A 21,764-nucleotide genomic window follows, 5' to 3' on the forward strand; every position below is an offset into this window, starting at 1 on the left:
CCTGCCTGTACCCCGATGGCTTTGGGTGCCCATGAGATGTGCCAGCACCAGCTGAAGCAGGGCAGGTGTGATTTGCTATTCAGAAAAGATAAACCCATAAACCCAGCCAGGAAAGCTGCTGGCATGATCCAGGCAAACATCCCATCTCTGCCGCAGCCTTGGAGTGGGACCACGCAGAGTCATTGCCTGGGAAGGGATCATGTGGTGGATTTTATCTTGGGTGAGAGGGGTGCAAGTGGTCCCCTGTGGTCCCTGGGGGCTCCTGTCAGCTTCTCATCAGACATGTGTGAGCAGGATGTGCCCTGTGATGAGATTCCCAGCTGGAGCAGTGCAGGGTATTATTGTTGGGTCCCATCCTGAGCTCAGCACTCAGTTTTTCCTCTGCCCTCCCTCAGACAGTTTCTATTTAAGTTTTTAGGACTCCAGGCTGGGGAAAATTTGAGCAAGAGCCCAGAATATGGTCCATTACCTCCAAATGTCGCTTAGCAGCTTAAAAAAGTGCTGGCAAGGGAGACAGCTTAGGAAAACAGTGATGCACCTCGGAAAAGGCACTTTATTCTGTTTACTTCTGCCATACTGGAGTTATACAGTGGAAAACCGTGCTGGCTCTGTTTCTCTGTTCTCTTCTCTGGTTTCACACTGCCCAGGTGAGCTCCAGCCATCCCTCCCTGCCAAGGGCATTCTACCTGTTGTGCAACCCCCCCGGGCTCCGTGCAATTGGTTTCATGCGGCACACGGCAAGTAGAGAAAGAGCGAGGCGGGTATTTTTCCAAGTGGGTGGGGACTCCTAAATTCCCCTGGCATTGGCCACAGAATATTTTCCGAGCCTCTGCTCCAGTGTCTAAGCCCTCCTAGCCCTGGGGAATTTGGGCAGCTTCATCCCCAGCCTGACTCAGCACAAGCTGCTCCTCATCCTCCCTCACCAAGAGCTGTGAAAAGCTCCCCTGTGGTGACCATGCTGCCTTCAGAGGAGCCCCCACTGGACCAGCCTGGGTGACTCTGTGGGGTGTCATCAGGTGCCCCCCATCACTGTGGCCTCCATCAGGTGGCCCAAATGAGCACCCAAAGTCAGCGATTCCCAGTGATGCTCAGGAATTTTGCCTGTCCCCAATTGCTTATGCAGTGTCCCCCTGCCCTGCCCAAAGGAGATGTGGGGCTACAAGGTGGGCTGGAGCAGCAGCCCCTGTGTCTCCAGGGCCCTCCTGCATCTGTGGGATACCAGCTCCCAGGGAGGAGGAGGAGAGCTGGGAGGAGGTGGCTGGTGGTGCTGCAGGAGGGGTTGGCGCCCAGGTGGCCTCATGCCACCGCACCTGAGCCCTTCACACCCAGTACTGGTTGTTCTTCAGGGGGGGGTTGGAAGTCCGGCAGTACTGGAGGAGCTCGGGGTCTGGAGGCGCTCCTGAGGGCGGGGAAGCCGTGCCCTTGCCCTCCAGGGTGGTGACAGTCGTTAGGGGGATGTTTTGGCTGGGGTCTGTCCTCCGGAAGGTCTCATGGTCTGGCACGGCCCCGTTCTTGGCCTTGGAGGCGGGAGTGCCCTGGACGTGGTGCTTCCCCGTCTTGTTGCGCTTGTGCAGGTAGAAGAGCAGGGGCAAGATGAGGGCCAGCAGGAGGAAGATGAGGCAAATGGGGATGATGATGCTGAACATATTGGCCTCGATAAAGCTGAGGAAGGTTCCCCCCGCCCCAGGGCTGGGGCTCGTGGTGGCACTGGGGGCCAACCAGGGAGTGGGGGGCATGCCCAGCTCGCTGGCATTGGGGCTGCTCCATACTGTGCCATGGGGCACTCGGGGTGAGGGTGCCAGCGGGACCGTGAGCAGGGTGACACCGTAGGATTTTGAGGCATTGTAGGGCTCGATGCTGTACTCCAGGGATGCCAGCGCTGGTGGCACACCGGCAGCCACCAGCTCAAAGACAAAGCTGTCCCTCTGCAGGGGTTGGTGAGTGTCCCCAGCATCCAGCACCTCCAGCCCCACCAGCCCTTGCTCCAGCTCGCTCTGGCTGAAGGTTTCGATCGGGGAGGTGGGCTGTCCTGGATCCCTGGACACCCTCACAAGACGGCTGGCACGGGGCGCCCTGTGGACCTTGAAGACTGGGATGCTCTTGGTGCGGTTGGCCAGCTCACTGGCATCGAGGACACTGGTGTCTAGGAGGGCTGTGGTGCCTCGGGGCCACACACTGCCCACTCGGCTCTTCACCGCAGCACGGACAGTCACGTTCACCACCCCGCTCCTGTTTCCTGCCCGCGAAATGGCAACGAACTGGAAGTTGTCCTCAGGTGACCTGAGGTCACTGAAGGTGAACGTCACCTCCCTGCGATCCAGCTGCTTCTGTGAGAAGCCCCGTGATGGCTTTTGGTTGACTTGCACCTGTCCAAACCTGGGGTCCCTGGTGATCCTGTACAGGACATTGCCTGCCCCCTGTGGGGCGGCACCCAGCAGGTGATGGTGGGACACGAGGGCCCTGTTCAGGTCTTGGGGCACCTCCAGCAGTGCCGGGCTGGCAGTGGTGCTCAGGCCAGGCAGCACCTCAATCTCCAGTGAAGTCTGGATGGGTGGGTGGTGGCCACTAGAGAGGCTCAGGACTAAGGAGCCTGGGGCACGGCTCCCAGTAGCAACAAAGACCACGTGGCCGGCATTGACATCCGCTTGGGTGAAGTGGCTGATGGGCTCCCGTGGGTTGTGTGCGCTGGCCACGTGGCCAGTGAGGGGTCTCTGGAGGACACTGTACACCATCTCCTGTGGGGACACCACTGGGTCTGCCACATCTAGGTACTCCTGTGACAAGGTGACCACGGAGCCTGGTGGGACCTGCAGCACTTCTTGCTGCTTCACCACCCGCGGTGACTTGGTGCTGCTGGTCACTGTTATGTTGAATGCTTCAGAGATGACCACCCCATCCTGTGGAGGACGGACAGATTGCTGTTCCCGGGGCTGGAGCCAAGCCTTGAAACTGAAATGGTCTTTGGAGATGCTGTCCCCACCATGGGCGTACACCAAACGCCTCACTGCCAGGTCTGACTGCAGGAAAAAGGGCCGTGACTGCTCCAGAGGCACACCGGCCACCAAGAGCTGTCCATGAGCTGGTGGCTCTGTCACCAGGAAGACAACATCATATCCAGCCCTCTCAGGGACCAGGATTTGGCTCAGGAGGTTGGAGGCATCCAACATTGAGGTGTCAATCTCAGCCTGCTGAGCCCTTGTGAGCTGCAGACCTGGAGAGAAAAAGCATAAGAATCAACTTCTGAAAGTTGGTGAGAGTTTGATGCAACGATGGAAGGAATTGGATGCAGTTTTAGATGTCTGATGTAATGTATCAGCCATGGAAAACAACAAAGTGGTGTCTTCTTCAGAGAAACAAGCCCTTCTGAAGAGCTGGTTTGTCCCATGCTTCTCCATCCTACCCTTACCTGCGTTTTTCCAAAGCTGAGTCAAGCGCTGGGGACAATTTTCCTCGAAGGAGATCAGGACAAGGAGGATGAAAGAATCTGAGATGGTCGTGGGAGTGACCACACGGAAGCGGATGGCATCTTGGGCCAGCCAGAAGGGCTTGCTTGGCATCTTGTGCTGGTAGAAAATCAGCTTGCTGTCCACCTGAAAATTAAAAAAAATCCTTGATCAGCTCCTATTTTGACTCTAAGATGGAGCAACCAAGCTCTAATTAGGTAAGAAATGGGGATTTTTCACTAAGCATGGCATGGTAGTGACCATGGAGAGTTCATGGTGTTTCTTTACCAGGATATGAAAAACCTGGTATAGTAGAAGGTGTCCCTGTCTGTAGTGGGGGAACAAGGTGACCTTTAATCTCCCTTCCAACCCAAACTGTTCTGTCACTCTGTGATGTTTCTCCCTGCAGTTAGAGGAACTGAGGTTCAGAGAAAGGGTTGAGCTTGTTCAGCATCCTCCAAGGGTTAAGCATAGCACAGAGGAGCTTCCAGGGAGGATAAACCTATGTGTCTCTCAGTGATGGAATAAAATAAGACCCTTGCTGGGCCCTGCAAAATTTGGCCCCATGGGAGCCAAATTTTTTCAGAGCAGGAGTGAAAAAATCATGCTTGGCTCTTCCCTTCAGCAGCAGCCAGGCTGGCTGTCTCTGCAGCAGGGAGATGGCCTAGGAAAAGGGATTATAGTTCCCTCAGCCTCCCCCAGTGCTAAATCCACGGCTGGGGCAGCAGCTCTTAATCCCTCTTAGCAGCTGTTGGCAGAGCTGAGAAAGTCACAGCAGGGCTGGAGCCTTGTGTTGCCTCCTGCCTGGGATCAGATGCTTGTGGTGGCAGTGGGCTCAGACTGGGACCCCCATGCTGTGGTGGGGGGTGATGAAGGGCTGTGTTTGGGGTTCTGAGGAACCCCAAATTCTGGAGGAATTGAAGTCTCACCTGGGCTTGGGTGAAGTTCCTGATTTCCTCCCCCTGTGAGGTGGTCAGCCTGCCCAGGCGTGGGGCTTGCTCGATGCTGTAGTACAGAGCGGTGGAGCTGGTGGGGCTGTTGCTCACTGCCTGCAAGTTGTGGCTGGTGATGGGCTGCAGGGCACCTGGAAAACACATCCAGTATGGATTTCAACCAGTCACCTTGCCACCCACCTGCAGCTTCTGCCAGGGGCATCTCAGCAGTGCTTGGGCAAGGGTAGGAGGTGCAAAGGGGGCCCCATTTGAGCTGGGAGAATGGGGAACGTGCTGGTACCCACCTGGGCAGACAGTGAGGCTCTGCTTCCTGGCCAGGCTGATGATGGGCTCTCTCTGGGCCCTGATGAGGAAGAAGTGCCCAGGAGATAGGTTCTCACCATCCCACAGATCGAAGGCGAAGCCGCCATCCAGGGGTCCTGTGGAAAGCACAGACCTGGGCATTTTCTGGGGCCAGAGGAGATGCAGCTCCCCATTAACCTGTCAGAGTGTTGGACCAGGGATGGGGTTGGCATTCCCTGTGGTGGCACAGTGTCCCCATCACCCTGGGGTGGTGCAGGGGGACTGAGGCACCTCAGTCCTGCCCTACCTTGGTGCACGAAGAGGATGAGGCCGTTGTCTATCTGGGTCTGAGTGAACCTCTGGACTTCAGCGCCGGGTGCTGACCTCAGCACAACCTTCCCGTTGGCTGGGGGCTGGATGGAATAGGTCACCTCGTCCGCTGTGGAGTCCTCATCCTCGGCACTCAGGATGTGGGGGCTGAGAACAGCCGTGGCTCCTTCCCGCAGCTGGGGGACAGGGAGAGGCTGCAACCCCCCTGTGATACCCCTGGCACCTCTCCCCTTTTTCCCATCCCAGCTCAGCCCACTCTGCTGGGTGCCAGAGCACATCCCGGCCCAACAAGGGCGCCTTGTCTGTGTCCCGGGTGATGCCTCCATCATCTGGCCTCTTCCCAGCCCCGCGTCACCGCTGCCGTGTTTGCCAGCACGTGCCACACAGCTGGGTCTGTGCCTCTGCACGCTGTGTGCTGGAGGCCAAGGGTGCCTCAGTTTCCCCGGTTCCTGCAGCAGGGGCTGTGCCTTTGAGACCCTGCTTTGCAGGGAAGGGGTTTCAGTGGGGTGCACAAGCTGCTGCTGGGTACACATGACCACAAGCAGCCCTGCCTCCCCCTGGCTGGGTGTTTCTCCTCTCTCCTGCTCCCATCCCGGTCCCACCACCCCCTCACAAGGCTGCAGCAAGGCCCCCTGTCCCAGAAAACCCTCCAGGAATGACAAATGTGTAGCTGATTTCAGAGCCACCGACGAACTTCCCAGGACCACTTCCTCCCATCCAGTGGTGTCGACCCTCCTGTGGGAACACTGCCACCCCAAAGTCCTGGTGTGTCCCATCTGCAGCTGGAGGCAACAATTTTCCCTGCTCGTGACCCTGTGCCACATCTCCACCTTGGCAGACCACAGGGATGAACCTTGTGCTGCCAAACAGGTTCTGCCCAAACAGCCCAGAGCTGCCCTTTGCCCTTAGGATGCCTGGAAATTGTGGGGTGCGTGGATGGAGCCGTGCCATGGCTCACGTGGGATGTGCAGCATCCCACAGAATCATGAGGTTGGGATCTTGGGAATCTGCATCTTGGGAATCTGCAAGACAACACCCAGGCAGGCGCTGGAGGAGGTGCTCTGCTGGCTGAGCTCTTTTCTGCTGTTTTCAGCTGGCCTAACCCAAAACATTGCTTGAGTGGGTGTGGGTGCCGAAAGAGAAACTAAATCCCTCAGCAGTCCCCACGGGATGGCAGAGGCAGGCTGGAAAACACAGCTTCGGAGAGGCAGGGTGGGGGAAGTGCTGCTGGACACAGCCGGGAACAGGAGCTTCACTGTTCATGCCCTGAGTTTTTTGGGCTACTTTGTCTCCCCAGCACCCACAGCAGTTGGAATTGCAATCACAATGGGGGCTTGGAGCCAAAGAAAATTCCCTGTGGGCAAAGCAGGGGGGGGACTGGCAGCCCCAGGGCATCGCTGTCCACTGGGAAGGGACAATCAGAGTGGCTGGAGTAGCTTTGCTCCCCGCCCAGAGCCCGCGCCACGGGAGCTGACCCATTTCTCCACGCTCCTCATCCTCCCTGAATTATTAAAGCCTTCCGCCTGGCTCCTGCGCTCGCTTACTGGGCTTATTGTGTTTGCTCAGCCTCCGTGTCGCCTCTGCTCTCGGGGAGAGCATGCAGGGAGGCGGCGGAGCAGGGCCGGGAGCGTGGCCGTGTGCTCTAGGGCGGCGGTGGAAGCGTCTCTACCGGTGGCATCCAGCCATCCCTCCTTCAGATCCAGCCCAAAACCTGCTGCTCCTTCCCAAGGGGCTCCACTTTGGTGGCTAGACCCAGCCTGTTGTCTCCCAGCCCTGCGAGGACTCGGCATCCCTGGAAACCTTTGTGCAATCCCTCTCCCGGGCCTGGCCTGACCTTTAAACACTGAAGTCATCCCCCAGCAGAGCACAAACACAGCAGGGCCGGGCCTCTCCCACCATTCCCGTTGGGGGAAGGAAGCCTTTCCCAGCTCCAGAGCTCCTCTGGGCAGCTGTGGTTACTCTACCCAGGGTACAAAGGGATTCCCATGGAAAGGCAGACAAGCTGCTGCCTCAGAGTTTATTTTTAGGAGGTTTTTCTGTCTTTTCACCCTTATTCTTAGCATGATGGCTGGGAGGGAGGGAAGGCCATGCTTACACTGGATGTTTGGAGTGGGGAAAAGGGGCTGGCCCGAGCCCAGCAGCTGAGGGGTCAACTTCTCCCTGAATTTTGGCCCAGGTGAGGCAGGTCTACAAAAGGGATTTGGTGGGAAACTTCCTGGGCTGGAGGGGAAAAACTGGGGCAGGCACAGAGCTGGGGCTGGGGATACCTCCCAAACTTTGCTGGTATCCTTCAAAATGGCTGTCTCTGGGGCTAGGCAGGGCAGCCCCTTCCCCTTGGGCATCTTTTCCACAGTCCAGGCTCCCAGAACCCTTCCCAAGGCAACTGTGTGATGATCCCGATGGATAGACAGCTTTCCAGCTGCCAGCTGGGGAAATCCCGGGATAGTGACAGTAGGTGCAGGGGGGTGGGGGGTATGGTTGCGGTTCCGTGTTTTCCACTAAATTCTTTGCTGGAATTTTGCATTAGAGACCCCGAATGGGACAGGGAGGTGTTGGAATCAGAAGGTGGGAGTTCAGCAGCAGGTGAGACCTCTTCCCTACTGCCCTTTTCTGGGATGGACGTAAAGAGAGGTGTGAAAGCTGCCCAGATGATTGAGTAATTCCAGCCTGCGTTGGCGAAACGTGGACAAGCTGCTCCCGGAGCTGCCGGGGATTATCCCTCAGCAGGGGCTGCGGAGGCGCCGCTGCCGCCGTGGCAGCGCTCGGCGCGCTGTGCCCGCGGGGCGATGCTCCCACCTCGCGGCCGATCCCCGCATCAGCGGCGGGCGGGCCGGGCACAGCTCGCTCTCCGCCTCCTCCACAGCCTCGCCCCGTCGGGAAAACGCTCCTCCTTTCCCCATTCGCCGTGGCCCGCCTCTGGGAGGCAGCCCGGCCCTGCAGAGCCCCAGCTCCCCGGAGCGAGTTAGCACGAGTGTACAGGGGTCTCCACGCTGGGCTGGCCGCCCGTCCCCGTGGTGTCCCACCCTTACCTGCAAACCGGCGTTGACCTTCAGCCGCGGCCCCTTGGTGCTGCGGGGCAGGATGGTGATGAAGAGAGTCCGGGGATGGCTCTGTCGGGATACCTCGGAGGCGTTGGCCAGGATGGTGAAACTGTCAGTCAGGGATCGGGGACCATCCTGCCTGTACTGGATCTGCTGGTTCTCCACCTGCGGGGCAAAGGCCGGGTGATCCTCCATGGAGGACACAGGCCACCGGCCCCTCTGGGGAGGGGATCGTGAACCATCCTGGGAGGAGGATGGCAACCCACCACTGGCTCAGGAGCAACCCTGCGGGGTGGATCCACAGGACAGGAGAGGGGTCTCTTTGGGAAGCAGACCTGGAGCCCAGCACGGGAGCTCTGCCTGCATCGCCACCCTGTATCCCCAGGGGCTGTATCCCCCATCATGCCCAAACCATCCCTTCTGATGGGGAGAAGACTCCTGCAGCCTCCCCAACCTCCCAGTGTGGCTGGGGGGGTGAAGCCTGCCCCAGGCTCTCCCCAGACTCTCGGGAAAGCAGCCTGCTGGGCAGGTGGGTGCCCGTGGGTGCTATACCTCGCTCCAGGTGAAGCTGTGCAGCCCGCCTTGCTCCGGCTGCTGGCTGCTCCAGAGGGTGCCAAACCGAGGGGGCTCAAGCACGCTGAACTGCATGCCGAGAGCTGGGTAGTAGGCGTTGGGAATGTGGAGGATGCTCGAGGAGATGGTGGCAGAGCCACCTCCTGGCACCGTGATGTTATGGACATCCAAGGGGACGGTGATGGGGAGCACAATCAGGCTGACCACCACTCCCTCCAGAGGGTCTGCACTGCGGGCTGTGATGTCCAGGACAAACCGGTCACGCTCCTCCTTGGGCTTGGTGTGGAGGTAAAGGACTCTGCCACTGTTGATGTCCTCTTGGGTGAAGGACTGGATGGGGTCCAGGCTGGGCTGCTCGTTCACATCCTGGCTGTGCTGAAGCATTGTCAGGAAGCCGGAGGCTGGGGGGCTGCTCACCAGGTAGACTATGTCTCGGGAAGCTATCTCTTCGTGGGTCACCTGGGAGTGTGGAGGAGACAAGGCATGAGTGGGAGGGCTGGTAACTGAAGCTGGGCTGCGCCACAGCTTACCTGCTGTGCAATCAATCCCTCAAAGCTTTGCTGTGGGATGAACTGCAAGAACCACCTTACTGAGGCCATGCCTGCAGCCCTCTTTGCCCCTGGGCAAAGCCTAACAAGAACACAAGGTCTTGGCTCTGAGCAGATGGCAGTAAAATGGAGTCCCATGGGTGGCCATCAAACCAGGGAAATCACGCAGGCATGGGGAATGACAGAGAAGGGGATACTCACCAGTAAGTCCTCCTCCTTGATCCCAGCCGCTTCCCCCTGGAAAACATAGATCTCCTTATGGTTGACTATGCTCAGGGGGTTGGGATGGGTATCCAAGAACACGCTGATGGCCAGTGTGTCCTCCACTGCCACCTCATTTGCTTCTACAGTGAACTGGAGCTCATCCCGGGTGTTCCTGCTCCCATTGTGGTGGTAGGAGATCTCTCCTGCCAGCAGGTCCCTCTGCGAGAAGGCCATGACCGGCTGCTCCCCTCTCAGCACAGTCCCCCACCTTGGGGGGGTGGTTATCAGGAACCGTATCTCTTCATCTGACCTGATGTCCATGTTGGTCTCCAGGCTGAGGACAGAGGAGTCAATGCCCCCTTGGGTGCCCTGTTGGATGACCAGACCAGTGTTGTTGACTACTTTGATGTAGGGGTCTGATGCCTGCACTTCCAGGAGGGCTGTGGTTTGGTGGAGGCCATCCGAGACCTGTAGCTGGATCCAGCCCCGGTCAGCCCCAGAATGGACAAAGAGGATCTTCTTCTTCCTCAAATCATCCTGTGTGAATCGATAGACCTGCTGGCTTCTGTCATCGACAGACACAATGCTGCCAAATAAGATATCCTTCCTGGTCAGCACCAGCTGCGCATCGGAGAAGCCGGAGTCCTTGTCAGTGAAGGCGATGTCGTCAGTGGTCAGCAAGTGCTGCCCGTTGCGCACCACGTTGAAGACTCTATTCACTGCCCGGACAGGGCTGTGGTCATTGACGGGTTGGATGGAGACCCTGAAAACGCCCCTCACCTCCTCAGCCTCGGACTCAGCGCTGCCCTCACCCTGCTTGATGGCTACAAAGGGGATATCATCCTCCAGTGTCTCGGAGTCATCGTGCTGGTACAGCAACCGCCGCTGGAGGATGTCATCATTGGTGAACTCCGTGATCTCCTCTCTGGAGGCCCAGCCATGGGACGCAGCCCAGGCCAGCCTCCCATGTGCTGGCCCCTCAATCACCTCGTAGACATAGTCCATGCTGTTCATGCTCTGCACAAACAAGTGATCCTTGGAGATGACGGCCTGTCCACCTTCTGGCACCGTCAGGAGCACGTTGGTCAAATTTGGTGCATCAGGGTCCCCACCGATGCTAATTCTGTAGGTATAGATGGGCGAGTGCTGCTCACCAGCGTGGACACGGAACTGGAAGAAGTCCTCGGCTTGCTGGGAGTTCCTGATGGTCACGCTGTAGCTCAGGTGGTTTCCCTGCAGGTCCTCTTCAGTAAATCCAAAGCCTTCAGTCAGCCTGTTGCCAAGCAGCTCCAGGTTTCCCTTTTTGGGAGCGTGGATGATCACGTAGTGGAAGGGAACTGGGGCAGAGTTTGGATCTTCCAACATTGCCTCCAGCTCCTTGTTGGTGATATTTCTGTGCCGTTTATTCTTCATCTGGAGGGGAGCCATGGTCCTCATCTTAATGGTGGCTCTTTTAATCCTTATGAGGAAGGTGTTGTTTGGCAAGAGCTTCTGCCCCACCTGGACTTTGAATCTCACCTTCTCCACGCTGTCTTCGAGACGATGCTCTGGGTCTGTGCTAAGATACTGGATGCGCCCTTGCTCCAGGTCTTGTTGGTGGAAGGACTCAACTTTTTTCCATTCCCCTCCCATGCTCCCTTGTTTCTGGACCTCACCATACTTCAGAGGCTCCGTGAGGACGTACAGGATGGAGACCTGTTGTTCCACAGCATTCGTCTCCACTGACAGGTTGGCCGTGGTGATGAGTGTGGCTGCTCCTTGGGAGAGGGAAAGGCCGGTGTTATTGAGCAGGTGGATGTCAGGATCAATGGTGAGGATCCTCAGGGTGGCAGTGGGGCTCGGGACTGTGCCATCAGTCACCTGCAAGGTGAGCTGTGAGTTTGTCCCACCCTGGTGCACATAGACTACATTGCCAGCTTCCAGGTCCCTGCAGGAGAACTCTTCAATGGGCACTCCAGGGTGGAAGTCTAACTCCACATAACCCTCCTCCATCTGCTGACCATGCAGCTGGAATTCGAGGTCATCGCAGGATGAGTCGTCATCCAGGACCTGCAGGATGTCGGTGGTCAGGTGTTTCCGCGTGTGCTTCAGGATTGTCATTTGGTTCCCACGGGGAAAGATCACCTGTGGGGCATCGTTGACAGGGTTGATCATGATGGGCAGGAGGTACACCTGCCCCTGCCGCAGGCACTCTGGGACCCCTTGCTGGGTGGTCACTGTCACCTCCAGCATCAGCTGGTCCATGGGCCCCTCGGAGCCGTCGTGGATATACCTGACTTTCCGATTCACGATGTCTAACAAGGTGAACTTTCTTCTGCTCCTGGACCCAGGAATGTCCAGCTCCAGCTGGCCATGCCGGGGGTCACTGGTGATGCTGAAGAGGATTTGGGACTGACGGATGTTGGCCAGGCTCAAGTCTACTGTTGGCTGGGCGTGTTTCCACTCCAGGTAGGCCATGCCCCCTTCAGAGACGATGAGGGGGCTGACGTGCAGCAGCCTGCTGATGTTGGCAAAGGTGGGTGGGAAGCTGCTGTCGGGCCGGCATGGTTCCACCACCAGACCTGGTGCTCCTGAAAAGCCATTTGGAGGTGGGGAGGTGGATGCCTCATCCTGCTCATACACCTCCTCATAGTCCCAGTAGTGGTCCTGCTTCCCACAGCCTGCTGTGATGTCCTTTGTGATCACGGCATCCTGCAGGCTCCTCCTCTGCAGGTTTATCCGGAGGTCCTCCAAGCAGCCAACAAATGAGTGGTTGGTCATGGTCCACAATGAGATGAAAGAAAGATGGTGCTCCCTCAGCCTTTGCAAAGCTTTTTCATCCATACCTCCAATGAAGAGGTTTCCCTGAAGGTCCAGGTAGTTGTTGATGCCCCGGTTGGATGTGGATGAAGCGTAGTAATCTATCAGTATCTCAAACTTGTGGATGTCTGTGTGGACTTTGACGTAGTGCTGCTGCTCGTCGCTGATGAAGACGTTGTTGTGCAGGACGATGACGCCGTTCCCCTTCTCCACAAACCCTCGTAGGCGCCCATTGGAGATCTCCAGGTAGAAGAAGTCATTCTCCAGCCCTGCGTGGTAGATGAGGGGTGCCTGAGTGATGCTCGTCGTTATCACAAACTCGATCGTTGCTTCCTGCCTTGCGTCCCAAGTGGGAAAAGCAATGTAGGAGTGTGGCCCTGGGAACCCAAAGGGGTCCTCAGGCTCTGCAGAGAACTGTGTGCTGCACCCTTCCTGGACATGGTAGAAGGTCTTGGAGCTGCCGTCAGGAGACAGATGAGAGAGGACATCCAGGCCGTTGAATGTCACCAAGTGAAGACAACCCCTGAAGGGAGGGCTGGCCTCGGCAAGGTACGGCAGATCCAGGCTGCCTGTCCCGCCAGCAAAGAGGCCATACTGGATGTCCAGCTCTCTCGCTGGCCCTGCAATGTCTGTGGAGCTGTTGAAGAGGCCATCGATGGTCAGCATCATCCTGCCATCTTCTACCAGCAGTTCAACATTGTGCACTTCCAGGTTATTGAGCTGCAGCCCTGCTGGGGACTGCAAGGTCGCCTCCTCTGAGCCCAACTGCAGCCTGGCCTGCAGGGAAAGACACAAAATCCTCAGCTCAGGTGAGACCTCTCCACCTTCCAGTAACACCTGCTGAAGCATGGATCCACACCCAGGTCCCTCGGTTCACTCCTCCACCTCTGGATGTGCTCCTCCTTCATCCTCCCCGCCATGGGCCTGCCCTCTTTGTCCTGCTCTCTGAATTTCTCTCCTTTTTCATTCTCAGCAAACCCCAGTCTCAGGGCTAGGGTCCTCCATCTCTCAGTCCCACAACTGGGCTTTTCTTCTCCCCTCACAGAGCAGCCCTGCCAGATGCTGGCTTCTCCTCCCCTGCTCTATCTTGTCCACTACCCTCCGACCTTGCAACCTGGGCTGCTTCCAGCCCTTTCCTGGGAACTGGCAGGGGAAATAGCAGGCTTTGCTCCTCGTGGGCAGAAGCCTGGAGCCTGCCTAAGTAGAGGGTTAGCTTAGACACATGTTGGAGACTCATGGCCTGCATTAGGGACACCTCTGGCCAGTGGCTCACAAGCTCTTCGGCTTTGGTTTAATGTGATTGGTAGCCCAGCCCAGGCTGCAGGAGAGGCAGGATGTGTGCCTCGGATGTTCCCTGCTCTTCTCCTTCGTGGTGGATGCCAACACCATAACCACAACAGGGAATTTTATTGCTCTGTCTTGATTGCTTCCCATGTTCCAGTTGGGAACTTCTTTCCCTGGATCCTGTTTTCTCACCTCCTCACACCTGAGGGTGCTGTGCACCGTGTCTGACCATGCAATGCACACGGGGTGCCAGTGTCAGGGTCCCCCCATGACCACCCCCAGCATCACCCAGACAGTGGGTGAGTTGCTTCCCCAGATGGAGCCTGTTTCTCTGTATTTAACCAAATCTTTCAAGACTGTGTCTGCTTTCCTCTGGCACTCTTGGCATTCCCTGTCAGGGGTCCTGGCAGCTGGGCTGCCCCGTCATCCTCTCAGTGGATGAAACCATGACACGGAGACCCCAGCCTGGGGAGAGGACTGGGGTGCGTACCTGCAGGCGGCCGGCTTGCAGCTGGAGCAGGAGGTGGTCGGGCTGGCCAGCAGCCAGGAAGAGCAGCCCATTCCCCTGGCTGGTGAACAGCTGCAGGTGCAGCCGCACTGTGCGCGAGGCATCTGCCAGAGGCATCTCCACGAAGCTGTCCCCAAAGAAAGAGGCTGGGGAGAAAAGAGAGAAAGGTCAGCCAGGGAAGGACACTTCCTGCAAGCCCCGTCTGGGTGGGTGCTGTGATTATGGAGACTCCCAAGCTCATCCGTCAGCCCTTCCCTTGTTTGCCATCTGACAGGTTTCTGGAGTCCAGCAGCCTAAAAATACCCTTAGGGCAGTCTGTTTTTCTGATTTTCCTAAAGAAATCCTAGAAGGGTTTGGGTTGGAAGGAAACTTAAAGCTCATCTAGTCCAAATCCTCTGCTATGGTCAGGGACATTTTCCACTATCCCAGGTTGCTCCAAGCCCTGTCCAACTCGGCCTTGGACACTTCCAGGGATGGGGCGACCAGAGCTTCTCTGGGCAACTTGTGCCAGGGCCTCAGCACCTTCTGATTAAAGAAATTGTGTTTCTTCTCAGTGCTGGAGGAATAAACATGAGTGCCAGTGATCCATATGTGGATGTGAGAGTGTACGGAAACCTTGGCTCAAAGTGGGCGCCTGGAGATGTATCTGGAACGTGTTCAACACTCAATATACATCAGCCCTGGAGGACTCAGCTCAATGGCATGTGGTCATGAAATGACAGACTGTGTCACAGGGCAGAGGCAGGAGGGTGCAGGATTAAGAGTACAGGGAGCGGCAAGGCTTAATTTTAGAGCGCTTTTAGTTTTTGGCTGACTCAATGCATGCATGTGCATCTCACACACGTTAAATGTGTGTGGCTGGGGTGTGCAGCCACCCATCCTGCTTGGCTCCAGCTCAGCCTGTGGCAAAACTCTGTGCTTAAGCATAAACACTCCAGCCCTGCAAACTGGAAATGTTTGGGGAGGATAGGTCAGGGATGGGGGGCAAATGCACATTTTCAGTCCATATGTAGTCAAGACTCTGCTGGAGTTTATATGTGAAGTTTTCCTGCTGTGCTTTACTAGAGCACTTATCAGATCCACCCAGTTTCCAACCTACCCTTACATTTGGAGTCCCAGATCTGTCTTGCTGAGATGTCATGGGCAAACAATAATAGGAATTTTCTTTTCAGAGTCCCAGCCCCTGATCTCTTTTGGAGGACGCAGGGGTGGATGTTGGATGCTGGGGTGAAACCAATCTTCTGCACAGTGAGGTCTGGGTATAAACACCCACATCTGCCCTTACAACTGCTTCCTTGGTTGCATTTTCCTCTTGCCCAAATTTCTGTGGGATGACCAGGGTGGGAACGGGGAATGCAGGCTTTGCTCACAGGGTGGTGCAGCAAGTGGAAAGACAACCCTGCAGGACAGCCACAGCCACTGAGGCATTTGGAAGGGGACCATCTGTGGAGGTGATGGCAAAAGTTGGTGTGGCAGGGACATAGTTGGAGCGCTCTGTTTTAGCTTTTCACATTTTCTTCAGAGCTGAGCCCTGCAGTGCCCTGCATGGGGGAAGCTCTTCTGAGCCCTTTGGGAATGGGGAGACATCCTCATCCAGGACACCACAAAAAATAATTTCCTGCCACTGGCAGCAGAAAAAAGCGCCTCAATTTTCCCCTGTGGTCTGGGAGGATGACGTGGGTGTTGCAAGGACCATCACCCCACCCGTTCTGGACAGGGAGGAAATGGCACCATGGAAATATCTGGCCTTTGCTGTAACACTGAGCCCTTTGCCCAGCCCAGGACAAGGCTGTCAGGGTGCCTGCTCATTCCCTGGCCTTCATGCCTGCTGCTGGCATGGGGCACTTTGGCTTCCTTGTCCTCTTTAGCCCAGCCAGTGACTCAGAGGAGCTGTGCTGTTCTCTGTCCTTCCCTGACCTCCTTCCTTCCCATGGTCACAGCAAAAGCAGCCTTGCCCACTGGCCAAGGGTGGTGGGTGCTGAGGCTCCCAGCACCGCCTTGTCCTGGGGCTTGGTGAGCAGGAGTGACGTGGCACAGTGGAAAAGGGAATTTTGCCGTCTCTCCTTGCACAACCACAGGCACACGTGTGTGCGCATGTGGTCCCCAGTGACATCCGTGTACGTTATGTGCTGGCTCCCGTCGAGGTTCCCTGTGCATGCTCCGTGCTCCAGCTCCCACCGGGATTTTACTACATTTTAGTGGCTTCCCCTAACTAAAAAAACGTTTTTCAGTTGGGTACTGAGCGGCTGCTCTCACGGGGAAGGAAAACTTGGCTGGGCTGGACCCACCAGCAGCTCCCATGCCCACCCAAGGGCTTCGCAGTGTCTTGCCATGGGTGCTGGGGATGAGGGTTTGGGGCTGCTCCAGCAAGACCAGCTTGTTTCCAGTGTGCCAGGGGGCACTAGCTCCTGCAGCCAGCACATTCTGTCCTGCCTGCACTCTCCCAAAGCTGCCAGAAGTGTTTTTCTTCTTCTCTCATAAAATACTAATAATAAAAAGCTCCCAGAGGTGCGGATGCCTAAGGGAGTGGTGCTGTTTGTTGGGGAGGAGGAAGGACCCTTGCCCGGATCCAGGAGGTGCTGGAATTTTTCTCCAGCAGCAGAGCCATGTGAGTTACTGCTGTTTGTCTTCCCAAATTCCTGCTTGATTTCAGGGCCACTCTCCTCCTCCCTCATCAGCCCAGACAGGATGTGAATCCACTTGGCCTGTGACATTTCACTTTCACAAGGGACCTTCAGCTTCTCACCTCCATCTCCCCTCTTCCTTGCCCTCCACTTTGGAAAAGATGCAGAAAATGTGGATTTGTTTTGTTTTTTGTCAAATGCATTTTGCTCTGGAGGAGCCTCCATTGAACAGGATGCCCCATCCTGGTTCATCCCTTGGGGCAAGCAGGGACTTCCATGCACCCATCCCCATCTGTGGGCAGGCTCAGGGGAGCTCCTGGGATCATCCCATGAGGATGAGTTGCCATGCCCCTGAAGCACCTATCTCAAGTGATCTAAGGATGCCATGACCATACCAAAGGAGTGTTGTACCCCTCATCCCTGGATGCAGATGGCCAAGGTGGACTCTCCTGTCATGGGGAGCAACAGATCCCCGTGTCCTGGCCATGGGTTGGACACCCCGGATGTCCCACTCACCCCAGATAAAAACAATTGACATCCCCAGCTTGCTTGTCCCACAGGAAATCACCATCCTGCCTTGCCAAGCCGATTGAAAGGCGTTGACGAGGCGAGAGGAGCCTCCGTCACAGTTTCCGAGCAGCCAGCCAGCAGCCAGCAGATTATAGACTGCAGTGTCACTTGGGTTTGGGGTTTTTTCTTTTGCATTGACAAAAACAAGGAGATGAGCCAAGAGCTGTAAGGAGGGGTGTGGGAGTGAGGCCCCGGGTGCTCTGGGCTGCTCGTGGGGCCGGCGAACAAGCGAGGGCTGTGTGTGAGCCCCGGCCGCCGGACACGCGCCGCTCCAGGCCGCTTTGGCCCTCTTCCCCTGCTCCTCCAGCTCAAAACACGGCTGCTTTGGCCTCTCCAGCTGCTGGGTTGGTTTTTTTTTTGTGTTCTGGGAATTTTCTGGCTGGGGGGGCAGAGCCTGGGGGGATCCCCATCCGCTCAAGGGGCTTTGGGCTGGGGGCTCTCTGAGCGCTTTAGGCTAAGCAAGGCTCCTTTGGGCTCTCCTTTGTGTTTTAACAGACAGCTCAGAACAAAAACTTCTCCCACCTCCTTCCCAGCACGTAGGAGGTTGAAGGAGCCAACTCCAGGCCCAGGCAAAGGGGAAGTACTCGGAAAGCTCAGCTCATAGAGAACCAACACTGGACACGAAGGGTTTTTGGAGCAGGGAGGTGTCTCCTGGGTGTGTGGGAGGACATGTGGGTGGGAGATGCTTTGAAGGCTCCTACCCCAGCGTGGGGCATCCCCAGCCCAGCACAGGACAGCCAGCCGCAGTTTGGGTGTGCAGGAGGAGATGCACGGCATGTCTGGGGTACAAGCGAGCCCCCGAGGGGCTGCAGGGGCTCCCATTGCTCTGGCCCAGGAGGACGCCGAGGCTGAGGGGGAAGGAGCGGAGCAAACCCTGCCCGGGGATAGGGGTGTGGAGCCGGGGAGGGGCTGGATGCTCAACAAGGCTCCATTCAGGCTGCGGTGGGGCAGGTGGGGGCCAGGGCCGGTGGCCGGCTGTGTTTGCAGGGAGGGACCTGGAATTCATTAAAACAGCTCTTTAATGACCGCAGCGGGTGCCAGGAGAGCCCCGTGCAGACACACGCGCCCCCCTGAAAGACTCCCTGTGTTCGCAGCCGCTTCCCACCCCGGCCACACCGCTTTTCCGACGGTGGAAAAACAGCCGGGGAGTGAATGCTCCTTGTTGCCCGAACAGCCCCGGGCTTGTGCGGCCGCTGGTGCAGCCCAGGCCGCCGGCTGCCTCCTTCCCTTCCTGCCCACCTGTGCCAACAAGCGGCCCCTGTGCCGCTGCTGTGCCTGCTGCTGCTGCTGGGCCGCCCCAAGGACAGCCAGCTGCGCTCCTTCTCTTCTCAGGAGCTGCTTTTGAGGCCCTCTGAGTTGTTTGGGGTTGTTTTTGTTTTTGTTTTTAATTTAAGGTAGTGAAGTGACCCGTTGCCATCCCCATTGTGCGGTACCCCCACCCGCTGTGTGAACACTGGAGGGGTTGGGGGATGTGAACACTGGAGAGATTCGGGGGGATGTGAACATGGGAGGGGTTCAGGGGATGAAAATACTGGAGGGGTTCAGAGGAATGCCAACAGCAGAGAGGCTGGGCGATGTGAACGTCAGAGGGGTTCAGGGAGATGCAAACACTGGAGAGGTTCGGGGGTGGCTGCCCAGCCCTGGGGATGCTGCTCAGCAGCTTGATCTCCTCCTGTTCCCCCCAAAGTGTGTGCAGGAGGCTCCCGTCCCACTCCCAGCACAGGCAGGGTGGGCAGGACCAGCACACTGGGTGGTCCTGGGGGTTCAGGCTCCCTTGGCCCCAGCCTGGCTCTCTGATGCCCAATGGGACCTGTAGCCCCCCGGAGCTGGGGCTGCCCCTGTCCCCACACAGGGTGGAGGAGCCACGGGAGGAAGGGATCCGAGGGGCTTTTGGAGAAAGGCTTCATTATGTTCCACATTCCCTTCGTTTTACGGTGTGGTTTTATTTATGGCCAAGGAAGGAAATGAGCAGCTTGCAAGGAGGTTTAAGGCAAACACAGTAGCCCTTGGCTTTGGCTGGGGCTTTGCTGGGGAGGGGAGGGTGTGCCAGGGGGACAAATGGGGGGCTGCTGCCATCAGATATGCCCTGAGACCAGAGCTGAGCACCCATCTGGGTCTCCACAGCAAAAGAATCCCAGTGCAATGAGGATGAGCTGGGTTTAGTCTGCAGCAAGAGCGTTCAAACCCAGCGGGGACCTTGGGATCACACCACAGTCCCCTTGTGCCTGCCCCAGGAAAGCTTGGGGTTCTGTCTCAAGATTTATGGGATGGGCATGGTCATGGGCACAGATCCATCCCTGCTGTGATAGCTTCTGGCATGCAGGAGGACTTTTTCTTTTATCCCCCGTCCCAGAGATTCCAGTGCCTGCTGCTCCCACATCCTGAGCAAGGGCTGTGCGTGCTTTTCCAACCCCAGCAATGGGAATGAGTGCTCTGGTTCTCACCTCCCACCCTCCATCTGGCCCTCCCTCACTGCGGGGCTCCCAGAGGCCGGCGCTTTCCAGGAGTGCTGGCCAGCAGAGATTGCTGGAAAGCAGCACCCACAAAACCACCAGAAAAGCCGTGGCTGGTCCCCTTCCCACGTGTGCCGACCACCACAAGTGCCATCACCCTTGTTTTGGGCGTGGGAGGAGAGTCCTGGCCAGGGGTGCTTTGCTTCTCCCCCATCCCACCCCGGTGGCCTCTGGCTGCACCACATCTCTTTGAACCCCTCCCCCTGTGTTTATTCATCCAGTTCCTCTCCCCCGTTCCCTGGCCAGCTGCTCTCCGCTCGCCTTCCCCAGCCTCCTGCCTGACAGCTTTGGGGAAAAACAGCCTTTTTACAGCCCACGGACTCTGGGGTCAGGGGAAGACAGGAAAACATGCCCCCTGCTAATTCTGTGCTGTCTGGGAGGGGGCTGGTTATATCCTCCCATGTCCTGCCAGTCCCCAAACCCCTGGCCAGCACCTGTGCCTGCTGCTGCCCACCTCCCCAGCCCTTATGGAGCAGCATTAGGAGCTGAGGTAGCTGGAGGCCATAAAGCAGGGTCCAGGAAGCTTGGCTAGAGCTCCAGAGCTCCATCGCTTATCCGGCATGGTTTTACGATGATTCAAGCACAGCCCTAAAGCTGATGGTATTTCCTGAGCTCTCCTGCTCGGCCAGATGCAGAGCCATGGAGGGGAGGGCAAGGAGCTGGGAGCCAGTCTGAAGCCCCCCACAAGGGTCCCAGTGCTTTTGGGAAGAGCTGGGGGGATGCGGCCCCAGAGCAAACAGCCCCAAAGTCTGGCACGAGCAGGAGCAGGGATGAGGAGCTTTTAATGATGTGTGGCTCAATGGCTCCGGAGGGACTTCAGGAATAAGCCCAAGCTGGAAGCAGTGTTTGGAGTGTTTGCCCTGGGAAGCGAAGCGGGGGGAGAAAGTGGGAGGATTTGGGGAAGCGGGAGGCTCAATGGGGCTTTTGTGCCGTCCCCTGCAGCGTGACTCAGGCTCACTCAGGCTCCTGCTGCCAGGAGAAGTTGGCCTGGAAATATTGTATCAGCCCCAGAGGACGTGGTTTCCAAACCATTTGAAGACGGGTTTTGTTCTATTTTTTCTTTCTGTTTCTCTCTCTCCCAAGCCCTCTTCCCCTGTCTCGAAGGCTGGCAGGTTTTCCAGCTCCACCCTGCACATCCTGGCACCCGCTGCCACTGCGTTCCCTGCCCCAGCTGCTTCCCAGCCAGTGAAGGAAAAGCTTGCAGAGCTGCAGAAGGGCATATGGTGGCACACGAGGGGACAGTCCCAGCCAGCCCCATGCTGGGGGATCTTGGAATGGGGCACTTGGGTGCACATCCCACCTGCAGATCCCTGAATCCCATCCCTGCCTGTCCAACAGAGCCAGTGCCTGTTCCCAAGCTCATCCCCAGAGCCGCTGAGGGGAAGGAGCTGTCGGGGGGGATTGGAGGAGCCAGGCCAGAGGATGCTCACAGACATGCCTGGAACGGCTCGGTGTTACCGGAGAGATCCTCGCCTGGTGTCAACAAACAGCTGCCGGAGAGGGGCCCGGCTCCAGCCGCCCGGCTCTGATGTTTCCCAGCCTCGCTGGTGTCAAGTGGCTCCTGACGTGCCAGGATGGGGGGAGTTATCAGCCAAAACCGTGGGGGAAGAATGAGCACGAGCGGGAGGCTTGAGAACTTGCCAGAAGATACCTGCTTGCCTTCATTGCAGCACCCAGTGCTCAGGGATGGGGAAATGTTTCAACAGAGGTGGTAAAATGTGCAAATGCTGTGTAAAACGTGTACATTGGGGTGATTCAGCTTTAGTTGTGCTGGTAAGACAGCGCCCACAGCACCCTGCACTTCACAGGGCACCATGAGGTGTTTTGACCTGAGGACCAGGGTGGTTTTTTGGTGATGCTGGGTGCTGCAAGAGGCAGAGAAAAGTGTCTCCACGGACAGAGATGGGGGTTTGCAGTGTGGGTGGGGGAAAGAGAGGATATTTTTTGCTCCTCTGGGGTTGACATGCTAAACTGTCTGCAAAGAAAATTAGCATTTTCTTTTTTCCCCCCTCTTTCTAGAGCTGAAAGCTCCTCCTCTCCTCTCCTCTCCTCTCCTCTCCTCTCCTCTCCTCTCCTCTCCTCTCCTCTCCTC

General features: G+C 57.3%; 2 protein-coding genes across 2 annotated transcripts in view; one reads left to right on the forward strand and one right to left on the reverse strand.

Annotated features, from left to right (window-relative positions):
- Window positions 1–21,718, forward strand: part of SNX33 (sorting nexin 33) — a 32,012-nt gene extending 10,294 nt beyond the window's left edge. Inside the window, exon 3 of the mRNA XM_015639172.3 lies at window positions 20,756–21,718. The gene's annotated coding sequence lies outside the window, so the exon portion shown is untranslated. The remainder of the gene's footprint in view (window positions 1–20,755) is intronic.
- The window catches only part of CSPG4 (chondroitin sulfate proteoglycan 4), a 26,217-nt gene continuing 4,986 nt past the window's right edge, over window positions 534–21,764 (reverse strand). Inside the window, exons 2-10 of the mRNA XM_015639170.3 lie at window positions 13,948–14,111; window positions 9,372–12,950; window positions 8,602–9,081; window positions 8,038–8,214; window positions 4,986–5,184; window positions 4,681–4,815; window positions 4,373–4,527; window positions 3,407–3,590; window positions 534–3,211 (exon numbers count right to left, since the gene is read on the reverse strand). Of these exons, the coding sequence (XP_015494656.1) occupies window positions 1,320–3,211; window positions 3,407–3,590; window positions 4,373–4,527; window positions 4,681–4,815; window positions 4,986–5,184; window positions 8,038–8,214; window positions 8,602–9,081; window positions 9,372–12,950; window positions 13,948–14,111 (6,965 nt within the window). The 3' untranslated portion in view covers window positions 534–1,319. The remainder of the gene's footprint in view (window positions 3,212–3,406; window positions 3,591–4,372; window positions 4,528–4,680; window positions 4,816–4,985; window positions 5,185–8,037; window positions 8,215–8,601; window positions 9,082–9,371; window positions 12,951–13,947; window positions 14,112–21,764) is intronic.

This window comes from Parus major, chromosome 10 (assembly GCF_001522545.3).
Source record: "Parus major isolate Abel chromosome 10, Parus_major1.1, whole genome shotgun sequence".
Lineage (NCBI taxonomy): Eukaryota > Metazoa > Chordata > Aves > Passeriformes > Paridae > Parus > Parus major.